The sequence below is a fragment of the Propithecus coquereli genome, unplaced genomic scaffold, assembly GCF_000956105.1.
Source record: "Propithecus coquereli isolate 6110/MARCELLA unplaced genomic scaffold, Pcoq_1.0 Scaffold77, whole genome shotgun sequence".
Classification (NCBI taxonomy): domain Eukaryota; kingdom Metazoa; phylum Chordata; class Mammalia; order Primates; family Indriidae; genus Propithecus; species Propithecus coquereli.
The window spans coordinates 4,222,196-4,237,364 of NW_012153840.1; the positions used below are offsets into that span (position 1 = coordinate 4,222,196).

General features: G+C 38.4%; 1 protein-coding gene across 1 annotated transcript in view; it reads right to left on the reverse strand.

The window, feature by feature from the left end:
- The window catches only part of VPS13D (vacuolar protein sorting 13 homolog D (S. cerevisiae)), a 237,909-nt gene that overhangs the window by 154,355 nt on the left and 68,385 nt on the right, over positions 1 to 15,169 (reverse strand). Inside the window, exons 29-36 of the mRNA XM_012662492.1 lie at positions 12,990 to 13,255; positions 11,691 to 11,824; positions 9,644 to 9,799; positions 8,306 to 8,516; positions 7,412 to 7,486; positions 4,630 to 4,836; positions 3,338 to 3,427; positions 779 to 919 (exon numbers count right to left, since the gene is read on the reverse strand). Of these exons, the coding sequence (XP_012517946.1) occupies positions 779 to 919; positions 3,338 to 3,427; positions 4,630 to 4,836; positions 7,412 to 7,486; positions 8,306 to 8,516; positions 9,644 to 9,799; positions 11,691 to 11,824; positions 12,990 to 13,255 (1,280 nt within the window). The remainder of the gene's footprint in view (positions 1 to 778; positions 920 to 3,337; positions 3,428 to 4,629; positions 4,837 to 7,411; positions 7,487 to 8,305; positions 8,517 to 9,643; positions 9,800 to 11,690; positions 11,825 to 12,989; positions 13,256 to 15,169) is intronic.

Sequence of the window (15,169 nt, forward strand, 5' to 3'; positions counted from 1 at the left end):
CCATCCTACTCTGACATGGGCAAGGCAGTGAATATTCTAATAGCCTCAATCCAACATACACACTGAAGAACGTTCACAATTTGCAATAGTACATGTTATCACTCAAAGAATACTACAGCATTTCCAAAATCAGATCACATATATCAATAAATCAAATAAGATGTGTGTTTTCATAGTGAAGGTACATACTACCTGATTGTATGATAATATTACCACTTTCAAATGACTGAAATACAAGAATAAATGGTTCTCTTTCGCTACATCAAATCCAGGGATGTACATTTCAGAATTGCCAAAGAAACTTTCAGAACACACACCATTAACTTGGCAACCCTTTAACCAAGTCATTTTCAAAGTTAGATCAATGTGCTACTTGATGGAAAACCATACAAGCAACTAACTCTGCTATAAAGACAGGGTTCAAAATCATACCTTTTAAGAATTATTCAGTGAATAGCCTAAGAGAAGTGAATCTAAACTCACTTCCAGGACATTTAATAAATCCCAGTGACTAAGCATTATGAGGAGAGAGTTCATCATAGCCATTTATGTTTCCCAAGTATTCTAAGCTCTTGCTTGATCACAGATCCATTAATATGGGATGCCAACTCTGGAGAAATAGGTTGAGAAGAATCATGAGGCCATGTCAGGATTCAGCCCTAATGAATAAGTGATGCCTGGCACAGGCCCTATTTGCTAAACTAGGATTAATAGTCTTCTAGACTCAGAACTTATGCACAGAAAGGTACCAATCTATGAAAGACTACTTTCCCCTCACCAATTAGTACGGAAGTGATATTGATATCCAATCGGGGCTTGGCCTTGACTTCCAGCTTCAGTCGAGGAGGATGGAGGCGACTAGCTGCCTGTTGTTGCCAGGATACAGAGCACGGCCATGGCTCAATAAATGGCTCCCAGCCTAAAAGAACACAGGAAATAAGACATCTGTTCAGCAGATATCAAGAGTTTACAGGGGAACACTGTTCACAAATGCTCAGCAAGGACCAAGTGGAGCTTAATGGCATTTTATTTCCAATTCAATTTCACAACAAAAGCACCCCCTTCAGTTACATTTCACCATACAGGTGTCTGTGTTGTCCAGAGGATACAGTGGAAAAGCATATGCACCCCCACCATAGTCTTCCAGAGGTGGCAGGAAGGAGGGCAAGGAGTACACATGCCCTCTTCCATCAAAGAGCAGGCAGGACCTGTTCTTGAGCCTGAAGATGGAAAAGGAGTCTCAGACTGAGGTCAGAAAAATAATACAGCAGCTAAAATAATTATTAAATTTGATTTTCCTGGTTACACAAAACAAACCATTGGTTGAATAAATAGGTACATTTGGGGGCTCATTAACTTTTTCATATGTACAAAAAGTATATAAACAACATAAATGTATAAAGACTAATAATACCACAAACATGTGCCCACTATTCAACTTAAGACAGAAAATTACAAGTTCTTTTGAAGCCCCGGAGTGACACTCCGCCATCTCATTTCCTACCTTCCTGCCTTCCTGCCAACCTGCTCCCACCCAACTCCAGGTAACAATTAGCTTGAATTTTTATAGTTAATCATTTCCTTGCTCTTCTTTATAATTTTGCCATGCATGTAAAATTTCTTAAAACATACTGACTCGTCTGTCCTGTTTGTGATCTTCACATAAATGGAAACTCTGTACGTATTCTTTTTTAAATTTCTATTTTTGCTCAACAACACATCTTTGAGCACGTTTTTGAGCACACTGTTACATTATACTGATGCAGGTTGCTGTGGCACATTTTTTTCCTCTGCTGAACAGTAACCCACTGATGACTATGCAATTTATTTACCCATTCTACTTCTGAAAGACATTCACTTGATTCCAGGTTTGTTGCTATTGGGAAGAATACTACTACAAGCAATCTTGTGCACGTTTCCTAGTACGCACAGGCAAGGTGTCCTCTAGGGTCCAGACCTAGCAGCAATGTAATGCTGGTTGTTGAATATGCTTATATTCCACTGTATTAGGTCATACCAAATTGTTTTCCAAGGTAGTTGTACCCATTTACAATTCTGATAGCAGGGACTATGGCTCAATCTTCACCAATACTTAGTAGTGTCACATTTAATTTCTGCCAATCTGTTGGGTCTGAAAAATGGTATCTCATTGTGATTTGAAAGTCTCAACTTTTCAAGGCAAGCTAATTTTTAACAGATTTTTACATATACTCTCACAATCAGCCATAGAGCAAATCAAATCCAATATTTAACAGAGAGTAGGTACATAAGTCTCCTTACACCATTTGGCACTTAGTTACCTGAACGTGTTCATACAACTTTAAAAGCAAGCAATATTTGGTTGGGGAAAATAAATGATTCTCAGAAAAATAGCTACCATGTGCCCTGTAAGAGTTTGTCTCAATCAGAAAGACCTGGGCCATTATCCTAAAGTGAAATATTTTGAACAATGAGGAAATAAGACTGTTACCTTTAAGTGAATCTAGAACACAGGGAAAACATTAACATAAAATTAAATGCGATATATACTCTAGAACAATCAACAGCAACACAACAAACTGAGGCTTAATTTCTCATTGAAATCAAAGGGAACAATCACTCACAGGCCAAGCCTTGGATTGCACAGCACTGCTTTGCTTCCTCCATCCACACCCACTAGGAATTCCAATGAGAACTTCTCTAAACTCCCATAAAGCAAAGAAGTTCATAGCTCAAACCATTTGGCCCCAGTATATTAATATGATGGCTTCTGAATTTCAACCTGTATAGAGCCTTACCTTGGTTTTCTAATAGGAGGAAAGAAACCAAAATGCTTGCAGTATTATCCAGGTTTTATGTCTCCCAAAAACCACCTTGCTCTAATCAATTATGTTTTGCTTTAGGGAGTAGGTAGGGCAGAATATACATTGTCACTGACTCAGCACACAGCTAATGAAACAAACGAGCCCAGTGGGGAGAGAGATTTGAGGTTTAAAATGGTTAAGGGCATAAATCACCCTTGAAATTTAGCTACTCAGAGAGCCAAACAAATAATCCTTCACTATCGAGCAATGGCAAGTTCTAGAATGAGCCAAAATGCAGGATCACAAAGACTTAACTATAAAACATCTTTTTAATAATTCAGTTGCAACATATCAGATATGTTTTTTAGAAAAATAGAGAATCTTCATTTTCTGTGCTTATGTGGTCACTTGCTTTTAATCTTTCCCTGTCCCACCCTCCTACCTACTTCCCTCATGTAAAATTTTCCCTCATGCAAAATTTATGTGGCAATAGGTCCACGCAAACATTTAAATGTATGTTTTAAATCCCATCATAACATATGCTTTATACTGACCTGATAGAGCACGGTTATAATAATCTCCAGAAAGGGTGAAGTGGGCGTAGCCTTCAGGGCTAGTTCTTACATGTTGAAGAAAATTCAGACCTGCAATGAAAGCAAAATCTTACTGCAGTGACAGGACAGGACAGGATTTGTCTCTTACAGACAAATCACATTAAAACGTTACTGATAGCTAACACTGATGATCTCATAGGACAACACACAAAACTTTGATATTTCATTTATCGTATATTTTTTGTATCAATTTTGGTTTTCAAAAAAATTACGTTAAAATACTATTTATCTTGATTACAGAGTTTTCTGGAACCCCCTTAAATGTTGTGACTCAGTCCCAGCCCTGGCACCCAGATGTATGGGAAGCCTGTGGGAATATTAAAAAGAAATTTCTACCTGAATATATGAAAAGGCGGCAACATTGATAAAGAGCAGACAAGTCCTGATAAATATTAGCTCAAAATTTTAAGATCACCATAGAAAAGTAAGATATCATCTAATTATTCTCTGCAGCAAAGATACTCATGGAAACAGTCAAAATTCCAGTTGTTACTTTTAATCAAGTGGCCCTGGCAGTGCCTAGAAGCACAGGGAAAAGGAAAACCTCCTCTCCAATGTACACAAGGTCAAACTAAAGCCCCAGAACCAAACTTTACTTGAAGGGAGAAGAGGCTGGCAAGACTGAAACAACGGAAAATTAAAAGTAAACACAGCAATGGGATTTTCATTTATTCTCCTCAGTTTAACACTACTTGCAATAATGCACTCAAGGATAAAGTCCTCCTACCCTGGTCTCCATTCTACTAAAGCACAGCTCACAAATGAATAGTATATTACCCTTCAGATGGCCCTATAAGGTGAGCTTTCCAATAAGATTCTGAGTTTTGTTTTTTATTTTCAAGAGATAAATACAGTAGAACCATTATTTTCTGAGCTTATCTTTCAAATGCTTTTAGTAACAGTATTCACTACAATCTTTAGATATATAAAAAGATACAAAAATGGAGAGATGGGGAATGATTTAGCTAGAGTTGTTAATACAATGGAAATTTTATCAATGACAATTTCTATTATTTCCAAACTACAGGCTGAAGGCCACATATGGCAAATAAATACAAATTTCTTTAAAATACGCATAATGAAAAACATATGTGAAACCATTATCTAAATTTCACCCATACAACTAAGTAGAGGACAGCATGAATAACATTAAAAAAAAAGGACAGGCTCTAAATAATTCAGCAATCACTGAAAATATTCCAGATGAATCTGAAAATCAGGACAATACTCACGGGAAAAGGTGAGTTCAGCGAGAGGAACATCACAGTCCATGCAGTCGTCGATAAAGCAGATGCACACGCTCTCAGCTTTGATCTCCACTCCAGAGATGAACGGTGCTGGCACAGCCCCCGGGCTATCTCGGCTGTTAGAGGCCAGGGAAAGAGACTTCAGAGGTTCTGCATTCTTAAACAACCAACTTGCTGCCTTTTTCAATTGGCCTTCAAAGAAATTAAAAAGTGATCAATTCCACCAGTTTCCACAGCTACCCTGGCAACTCACAGAGAAATAAAGTTTTATAGAGATCTGCCAGGCAGCCCCAGGAAGCCTTGATCCCAGAACTATTCTTAGACTTTAAAAAAAAGGAGAAAAATACCCCCAGCATAATAGCAATTCTCCTTCTAGGCAAATAGAATGAGGCCCTCTTTGTTGCACACCCTCTACTCGAGTTTACCACACCCTTCATGACTTGGCTCAAAATGCCCCTCAGAAGTCATCCTCCTCTACTATGACACCTGTTGAAGGAGAGAGGAGAAGAGGAGAGGATCCAAATTCTAGGTGCCCCTTGGTACTTAAGTACTTAATCTTCACTATGTAGTCCTGTGCATATTGATGCGCTACTTTGTAATTATCCTCAAATGTCTTACTTTGTGTATAATGTGTCTTCTCAATCAATCCCAAATTCCTTGAGAACGGAGAGCAATACAGAATTGCATGTGTGCAATATGCAACTGTTAAATAACAGCTGCTTTAATATAATCAGATTACTAACACCCCCCCAAAAAAAGCAAAGCAAAGCAATGTAACCCCATACTTATAAATCACCAGAGGCCAATACATGGAACAGTGTAAGTGGTCAAGTGCATGGGCTCTGGAGCAAGATGGTCCAGCTTCAGATCCTGGTTCTACACTTACTAGCTGTTAGATCTTGGACAAGTTACTTGATCTCTTTGTGCCCTACAGCTGTGGTCCCCAACCCCCGGGCAATGGCCCAGTACTGGTCTGTGGCCTGTTAGGAAATGGGCCGCGTGTTACCACCTGAGCTCCACACCACCTCCCCACAACCGACACCCCACCCCCGCGCCCTCAGTGCATGGAAAAATTGTCTTCCATGAAACTGGTTCCTGGTGCCAAAAAAGTTGGGGACTGCTGCCCTACAGCACTCACTTAAGAGGACTGACAGGAGGAGGAAATGATGAGTACATGAAAAGTTCTCAAAGCTGGAGTCTGGCATATAATAAAGGTTCCATAAACATTAGTTGCTAATATTAGCTTTATTACAGATGGAACTAAGCTTTAGTTAATGAAGAAATAAAAATTAACAAAGAAATCCAAAAGGCTCTTAAAAAATTTTTTTAAATGTGTTTGAATTGTTAAAGAAAGAGTAAAAACATAGGAAAAATAAACATTAAGGGATATCAAATTAATAAAACAAAAGCAATGATAACTAGGGTAAAATAAAACTAAGGAACCCTTGATAACTAGTGTTATTCACCTTCATTTTTTTCAAAATGAAAAAGGTAATAGTTAATGCAAACAATTACGCTGTGAGACAAGCATTTTCACACATAATTGGCTGGAATGTAACCTGGATACAATGTTTTTAGAAAAAGATTTATCAATTCAAGTAAAGAGCCTAAAAATACATTATACCTTTTGGTCAAGTATTTAAAATACTAATCTCTCTACCAAGGAAATACTTAAAAGACATAGACAAAAGCTGCCACCAAAAAATGATTATTACAGAACTGTGTGTGTATGCTATTGAAAAGTAAAGATTGGTTAAATTACAATATGTCCTTATAGTCAAAGTAAAAATATCAATATTTACAAATAATTTTAATGAGATGGGAAGATGCTGCTAATATACTAAGATTGTAAAATTATAATTCAACAAATAATTCAATTAAATATTATTTAAAAGACCATAAAATTATATTTTCAACACAATCTACCAATACATATTAATAAAATATTACATGTGTATAGATATACAGACCATAATACACGGAGAAATAGAAAGAGAGTGTGCATGCAAGCATAAAGACTGGAAGGAAATACAGCTGTGCTGTACTTCTCTTTTTTAAGAGAAAAGCGAACAAAGAGGGAGGTGGAAGGGAAGTGAGATGCAATTCGAAAGAATATAGGCTTTGGAGTCAGGCAGACCTGGCTTTAAACCCATCTTAGGAGACTAAGAGGTGACCTCAGACAAGTTTATTTTATGAATCTACTTAACCTATCTGAGCCAGTTTCCTCACCTGAAGTGAGAATAATAATGTCTACGTCCAAGGGCTACGAGGACTCAAGAGAACACAGAGACAGGCACACAAGATAAACAGTCCTGATTACCAGCATCACCACCATTAGCACTACCACTAGCAACAGTGGCTAACGTTTAGAAAGTTCTGTGTGCCAGGCACTTAAAGGCTTAGCATATAGCGTCTTATTTATATCAAAGCTCTGAGGGAGGGCCCCTTATCCTGATTTTATAGATAAGGAAACACTAGTACAGAGAGGCTAAGCAATTTGCCCAAAGTCACTAATAAGTAGCTAATGAGCAGCAGGGAAGGGATGTGAACATAGTCAGCCAGCTGCAGAGCCCACATTTGTATCCACGGTAAAATACCGCTGCTCATTATGATTACTGACCCAAGATTACATTCAGTCTACAGAAGACACATAAAGGGTCTTCTAAATACACTCAGCTCTTTAAGTCACCTTGTGTAGCAGGGGAGGAAATGAGAAGGAGCTTATCATCAAGGTAAGCAACAGACAGTGGAACCTCACTCAAATTACCTTGACACACCAGAAGAGCTTTGCGACAATCGTCCATGCTGAATCCCAGCTCCTGTAGTCTAGCCAGCTGTAACTCTAGGAAAAAAATGGTATACAATTTTTATAAATAATTTTATGTAAATTAATCCATAAACTAATTTAAGAAAAAAAGAAAAAAATTTCAGAAACTGGTGAGTAAAACATTTTATTTCTCTAAACAAAAATAGGTTCCTTATTAGAGATTTCTATCAAGTGTACTCTGAAAACTTCGGAGAGAGAGAAAGAGAGAGACAGGGTCTCGCTCTGTCACTCAGGCTAGAGGGCAGTGGTGTCATCATAGTTCACTACAGCCCCAAACTCCTGGGCTCAAGTGATCCTCCTGCCTCAGCCTCCTGAGTAGCTGGAACTACAGACACATGCCACCACACTTGGCTATTTTTTATTATTATTTTTGGTAGAGACAAAGTCTAGCTATGCTACTCAGTCTGGTCTTGAACTCCTGGCCTCAAGCAATCATCCCATCTCAGCCTCCCAAAGTGCTAGGATTACAGGTGTGAGCCAACAAGCCTGGCCTCTTTTCCTTATATTGACTGTGTTTGTAAAAAGCTTAAAATTAAAACAGTGTTATCATATAACTTTGGAAGAGAATTCTCAAAGTTTAAAACTAAACTTTAGCATTACGCATATAACTCTGGAAGAAAACATAAGGGGAAAAATTGTATAAGCTAGAGCAGTTGGTTTGGGGTATTCTGTTTGTTTTCAAACTTAAAAATATGAGAGTCAAACTATGACTAACACTTATACTTAATGACACACAATTAGACTCTGAACAATTTAATTGTGCAAAAGAAAATTTTAAGAGTTAAAAAGAAAGAGAGTTATTAGGTAGACTGAGTTTTATAGTCAAACACCTACCCAAGACAGGATCTAAGGTGTGTCTTGTCCCTTCTCTCATTTCCTCTCCAACTCGAGACGCACCTGGAAGGTAACTGCTAACAGCGTCGGCTTCCAAGGCCACCGAGTCCGGCACTGCAGCATTAGCTTGTTCTGGGATGGATTTTGCGATAGCAAGAAACAGCTGAACGTCATTATAGGAGAGTCTGATATCCAGGGCTTGTAACTGAATCTAACAAAATGTAAAAGCAATTTTTTAAAGTTGCATTTGATTTTGCATCCACGCCTCTTACAGATATAATTCCTATTTCATGTTCTAATAGTTCAACAGATACTACAGCAAATTTCTCATTTAAAAGATTGTAAAGATCTTGAAATTAAGCACTAATAACCATAAGGTAAGATGTCTCAGCTATGAGAGAGTAAATGGCCACAAAACTGCACCAAATAGAAAATACTAAGCTAGAAAAATTACTAGAGCAATTAGTATTTCAGCAGGATGATTTTCATACAAGTATATTAATCATCAAAGCGGAGGATCAAAGAATGGCTCTGAGGGAGAAAGCACCACCTATTAGCAATATTTTGTTAATCCACTTTGCATGGATCTATTACATTTAATTTTACTAATCTCTAAAACAAACTGACCAACAAAATTTAACTCTTCCTTAACTTTAAATGAGTCAAGTTTGACACTAATATTTCCTGAAATCCAGTCTTCCTCAGAGATCAGCAATATAGCTACCAGTGGTAAAGAAAGGCAGTACAGACACCAAGACCAGAGCACTGCAGAAACGGGGAATCCGGATGACTGTCTGATGTTACTTTATTTATTAACTTTTTTTCCTGTGAGGTACCACTAAGATCAAAAGTCAGAATGTCTTCTCCCTCTCTCTTTCAATCTCCTATGGTTCAAATGGATTAATTTTTCCCCTTCTACCAAAGAAATCAAGCACCCAATTCTCAAGCCTTTCTTTCCTTGCATCACCCTGAATCCTCCTTACTCCCTATGTACCTCTTTGCTCCAGTCAGACCTACCTGTCCCTCCTCCTCTCTGTCTAACTGCATCCTGCCCTTCCCCCAGACTCATCTTACCTTGAGTCCCACTCACAATGAATATTCCTATCTATAAGGAGTTCTGAGTTTTGGTTAAATTCTATAGAACTTCAAGATAACAGGCCAAGGAAAAGATCTTTTATCCTCCCTAAGACTGCAGGATCTTCTAGGACAGAGACAATACCATACTTATTTTGTATTTGCTGAAGTAACTTAAATGTTGTTGGCTCAGAGTAAATAAGACTGCCTAGGTAGGAAAGCGTTTGAGTATATCAATGTATTCTATAGATTTTGCATCATTACCTCTAAGACAGGTGGAAAATCTTCACTATTGAATGCATCCATCAATCCTGAACTATTCTGATACGAAGAATTTCCAACCAACTCCACTTGGATTTGTACGGGATCAACAATTGAAAGAGCTGTATCGTGCTCATTCCCTAGTCGACATGAAAATACCTAAAGAATGAGATGCAACAGGGCAAGAATTAATGTTTCATTTAAGAAGGGTCTAACCATCAGCACAAAAAGAAACTATCTCAGAAGAATCAGCCCTGTATTATCACAAGACCCATAACAAATGCTGAAATAAATATTGTGAAGAATAAGGCTGATTACTCTCACCCACGGCCAAGAACAGGCACAGTGGTTCACCCATAGGAAAAGGCAGTTCAGCAATACCTCCCAAAAGGCTTAAAAATCTCACATCCTTTGAGCCAATAATCCTACTTCTCTATAGGAACTAGCCTAAGGAAATAATGCAAAATATATTTCATTTTCACAACGAAAAAAAACACACCAAAATGTCAATAGAAATGACATGTGGCAAGATAGGTTATTTTCCCTCCTCTCATAATTTTATAATTAGAAATAAATACATTAATTATTGAAGCTCAGTGAATATGGAGTTCATTATATTTTTCTGTTTACTTCACAAATGTTTGAAATGTTCTATAATAAAACACTAAAAAATAAATATATTTGTGGGGAAAGAGAAGGAAGAAGGGAGCAAGGGAGAGAGGGCTCTCGTTTAGGTTATTTCGTTTACTCAAGAAGAGTACAGAGGAAAGAACGGAGCATTCAATTTGATCCCCTTTGTCCCCCCCACCCTTTGGTGCTATTGAAAAACATGTGACACCAAGGTCCTTTGCCATATTCAAAATTAACTCATACTTTGCAAATTCCCCCCCCCAATGATATATCAAGCAGGTCTTAAAATTCAGATCCAATTGTGCTGCCTAAAGAATAAGAATGAAAAGAGTTTATAGCAATCTCAAATATTTTGCCATGTAGTTTTTCTAAGACTTTGGAGCAGAAAAGTTTCATTTTCCTTTTTCCTTCAGGGGATTCTGCTATACAAAACCCAACTGTACCTGACAGTTCATTAATCAATCACCAAGATTTTCCATTCAAAGCTGGTATTGTGGTGGCTTGGAAAGTAGATGAATTGCCGTTCCATAATCAACTCATATCACACCAGCATGCAAACCCTTCCTCTCAAACTGAGGTTTCTTTACATGAGAGAAATAAGTGGTCAAGAAGTGAAATCCCTACAGGTTTTATTCAGCTATATTTGAGCCCCCCTAAAAAGTACCATATACAGCTGACAGTGAACATAAGTTTTATTCATTCAGCCTCCTAACAATACCACTGGAAAGAAAAGGGAATGAAAACTTCAATTGTAAAGCAAGAGGAACGCTGACCAAATATTCTAACAATATAACAAGAGGAATATTAGCAAAGATCAGTGAATTACAAACATCATGAAATTTTTAAGCTAAAAAGGCCACTCAAGGGCAAATTATCTCCTTCATGAGATTACATCAGAAACCCAAAGCGCCATTATTAGAGATGCACTCCTTTAGGTTAGGCATAACTGTCTAGAGCCGCCCTTTTAAAGATCAGATATTCCTGAAAGGATAATACAAAAAATCCTTAACACCTTTTATAAACAAGTTTCCATTACTCCAAAGCCCTAGTTCTTCGCAGAGCTGCGCTCATGCAGGGGAAGTGAGGGCCCCGGCCTCACCTTCACAAATTTGCCAAGAACTAGACCTGTAGAACTAGAGGACACAACAAAGTGCCTGACAGGGTAATGGGGACTAGAAGAGTCTCCTTGTACTTCTTGAGGAAGGGAGAGTAAATTCCCTCTGCATATTTAGAGGACTGAATTCACACATTAGAATAACCTAGTAGATTTAAGAAGAAAACAAAGAGGAAAAGAGGGCAAGGGTCCTCCAATTCCAAGAATTATTTCCACTAATCAAAGTTTAGAAGGTAAAATTCCCTTCCAGATGTTTTTCTCTTGAGCCGAACATGTAGTGCTGTGATCGACATGTAGACGTCTTACCTCGATGCCAAACAAACTTCCTGAAAAGGGGCGGTCGACAAATCGGGGCTTATAGGTAAGCACTGTGGTGCCTTTTAGAATAATGGCATTGGTATCGAAGCAGGACACGTCTTCGACGACTACAAACTCGGTGCCTGAAAAGGACAGCATCAATCAAGCCAAAGCTAGGAAGCTGGAAAACACCAGGTTGTTGCAAACAAAGCAGCCCATTTCCACCCAGCAAGAACGTTAACCAGTAAGATTTGTTCTCCAAGATGTCTGTCAACATTCTGCTTCACTGTCATTCTGAATAAATTTTCTGTCTGGCCAAGTACAGCTCAACCAACAGAGCACTGCAATGGCAGAGAAGATTGGGATGCAGTTTCTCTCTTTAGCATATATTTTTAAGCTAGAGAGAAACTGCACCCCAGTTCTCCAGGGAGGCCTACCAGATGCAGAAACTCAGAAAATCATCCTTTCTCCAAGTGATGCTCTGATCGAAAATCGCAGGAAGTAAATTCAGGTACTAATATTCGTCAGGCATCATAAGGCACTATCTGGCATCTACGTAGCTGTTTACAAAGTTGTTTACAAAGAAAGTAGACCAAGTTAATATTGAGATTTTTTAAATCAGTAGGTGCAGACAGTTTTCTACTCATTTGTGCATGGCAAATCCACTCTGGTTTTACACTGTGTTTTCATCAAAAACCAGGTACAAATGGAGCTTTTGTAACTGAACCCATTTAAAATCCATTGTGTTAGCCAGCTTCATCAAAACCATTGAAAAGTAGGTAGGGGTATCACAAACATAGCAATGAACACACAAATATATACAGATGCACTAGAAAAGTTTACTAGTCAACAAAAACAATAGTAAATCCATCTGTATGAGAAAATATTCTTTTTGTAAAGAAAATAACAATACTCTCACTTATTTATCTTCAAAATTGAGATTTTTCACATACCAGATCTGTCTAAACTCAGTAAAGCACATCTGTTGGGGCCCTAAAGATCAAACAGAAAATTGAAGCCAGATTTCACATTGGGAAAAAAGACCACTGCCCAGGTGGGCCCTCAGGCCAAGCACATGAACTAGGCAGGCAGAGGAGAGGGACAAGAGACCCCACAGCCTTCAGTGGGCCAGGCAGCTCACACCTGAAAATGGAGGTCAAGAACTTTGACACTTGTTGGTCTGAAAAAGATGCAAATGTGTAAGTGTTCATGTCAAAAAATGAAGTAATAGAGAAATCATCCTGTAAGACAGACATTGAGCCTAACATCCAAACTAAGCACCAGTGAATCACATCTATGTAGAATCACCTGTTACATTGACCTTGACCTCCAGGTGCCTTTCATTGGACACAGGAAGGGAAGACCGCTTGGTAACTACTCCACTCTTCACAGTTTTGGGAACGCTAGCAGATTCACTGCTAGAGTTACGATAGCGAGAAGGAGTAGCTTTATTTTGTTTCTTAATGTCACTTGGAGTGTGGAGAAAATCATGGACTAAGAGTAGCCAGTCAAATATGAGAAACACACGGAGATTGTTGAGAACTACTGTAAAACAGGAGGAATCCTTGGTAGATCTACAAGAAAGAAGACAGAAAAATAAAATAGGAAAAACAAACTTGGTATTTCAATAACCTGCAAACGTATTACTCGGTTTTGGCACGTGGTATTCCAATATTTTCTGAACCGCCAGGCTGAAGTATCAATAAACTCTGAACACTGGTTTAATAACACATTCAGTGAATAACTCAGTCATATTTTTAAACAAGAAGGAATATGCTATAAGAAAGCAGAATAGTGGAGCCCAGTGGTTCTCAGTTGGGATGATTTTGTTCCCCAGAAAACATTTGGCAGTGTCTGGAGACATTTTTGATTGACATTTTGATTGCAATAGCAACGGGAGGATGGGTGGGGGTGGGAGGGTTGTTATTGGCATCCAGCAAGTAAAGGCCAGAGATGCTGCTAACCATCCCACAATGCACAAGACAGCAAGGAATTATCTGACCTTCAAAATGTCAATAAGTGCTAAGGCTGAGAAACTCTGGTATAGAAAGAACACAGGCTTTGAAGTCAAAGACCCAGACTTATATACTGTCACTTACAAGTTATGTTGTTTTGGGTAAGTCAGCTACCTTCTCTCAGCCTGTTTCCTCACTTATAAAATGACAAATATTAATATCGTAAGAAATAAAGCACCAGGCACACAACAGGCATTTGATAAATGCCATTTTCCTTCCTGATAGGCTATTGTAAGAAGATCAATGAGGCACTCTTTATCTGATGTCTAGGATCACTTCTTTACAAACTCAAAGTTTACATACTAGTATTAGTTTCTCTAGCTGAAATTGATCTTTTAGCCTGAGAAGAGAACAAATAAGATGACATTTACTGTGGGTATATCCCCTAAGCAACCTAGAGGTGGAGTTGAGGGAGGAGGGGAGCACTTGTTTTATAGCCCCCATTACTTCAAATTCTGTATTTGAAGTGAAAACCCAAGGAAGACCCTCAGGCCTGGCCTCAAACCATGGTGTAGTCAGAGGCTTTATCCAGGCCTACTAGTATATTAGTAGGCCAGGCCTACTAATGGGTAGGATATTACCCCTATCCTACCCAGATGGGTAGGACGAAAGAAACATGGGCTAGGGACACACTTACATAGGGTTTTCTGGGTTGAACTGGGTTCTGAAGCCCAAAAGAGAGACTCTGGAGCTCTAGCTACTACACGTACCTGGTCCTCTGCCCTAAATGGTGCTTTTATTCGGGAAAAGCTGATTTGAAGATATTTCTAAGGCTGTTTTCTCTAGTCTCTCGTTTCTCCTAAACCTGACTCGCTGCCTCTAGTAAAGGGCGTCATGATGCATGTCTCCTTACAGAGACAGCATTTTTCACAGAAACACTCTACCCTTTTGTAATAGAGAAAAAATGTTGCCCTCAGTAAAATTTTTCCACCCCAGTTTAAACACAGATTGTCAGAGCTATGTACTAACTGGAAAGTCACAGTGTGTTGAATCCCTTTTCTGGAAAATATTTCAAGCCTTTAAACACTGTGAAGTGATTTATATTTGACATGTAAAATCCCAACAGAAGAGTAATTCTTCTTGAGACACGGAAGGCGTTCAAAATTTCCAATCAAGAGAACATTTTACTCCTCTCAGTAACAATGGTATTTCTGTTAGCAAGAGCCAAGGTAAGACTTTATTATTTGACTCCAAGAAATTATATATACCTTTAATATATAAATCAAGTAATATTTTGAGGCTCCTTGTACATTAAAAATATGACACATGAGACAACTACCTGATGGTTTAGGAAGCCAGATCTATAATAATGAAACAAACTCAAAAAGAAATTGTTTCTGCAGATGGACCAAACATATGCGAGCCTCTTGTCCAAATAAACATCTTCAAACAAAGGAACAAAACACTACCATCTTATCATCTCATTGCAATCAGACCAACAATGAGAAACCTGGTAGGCCTGAAGACTCTTAG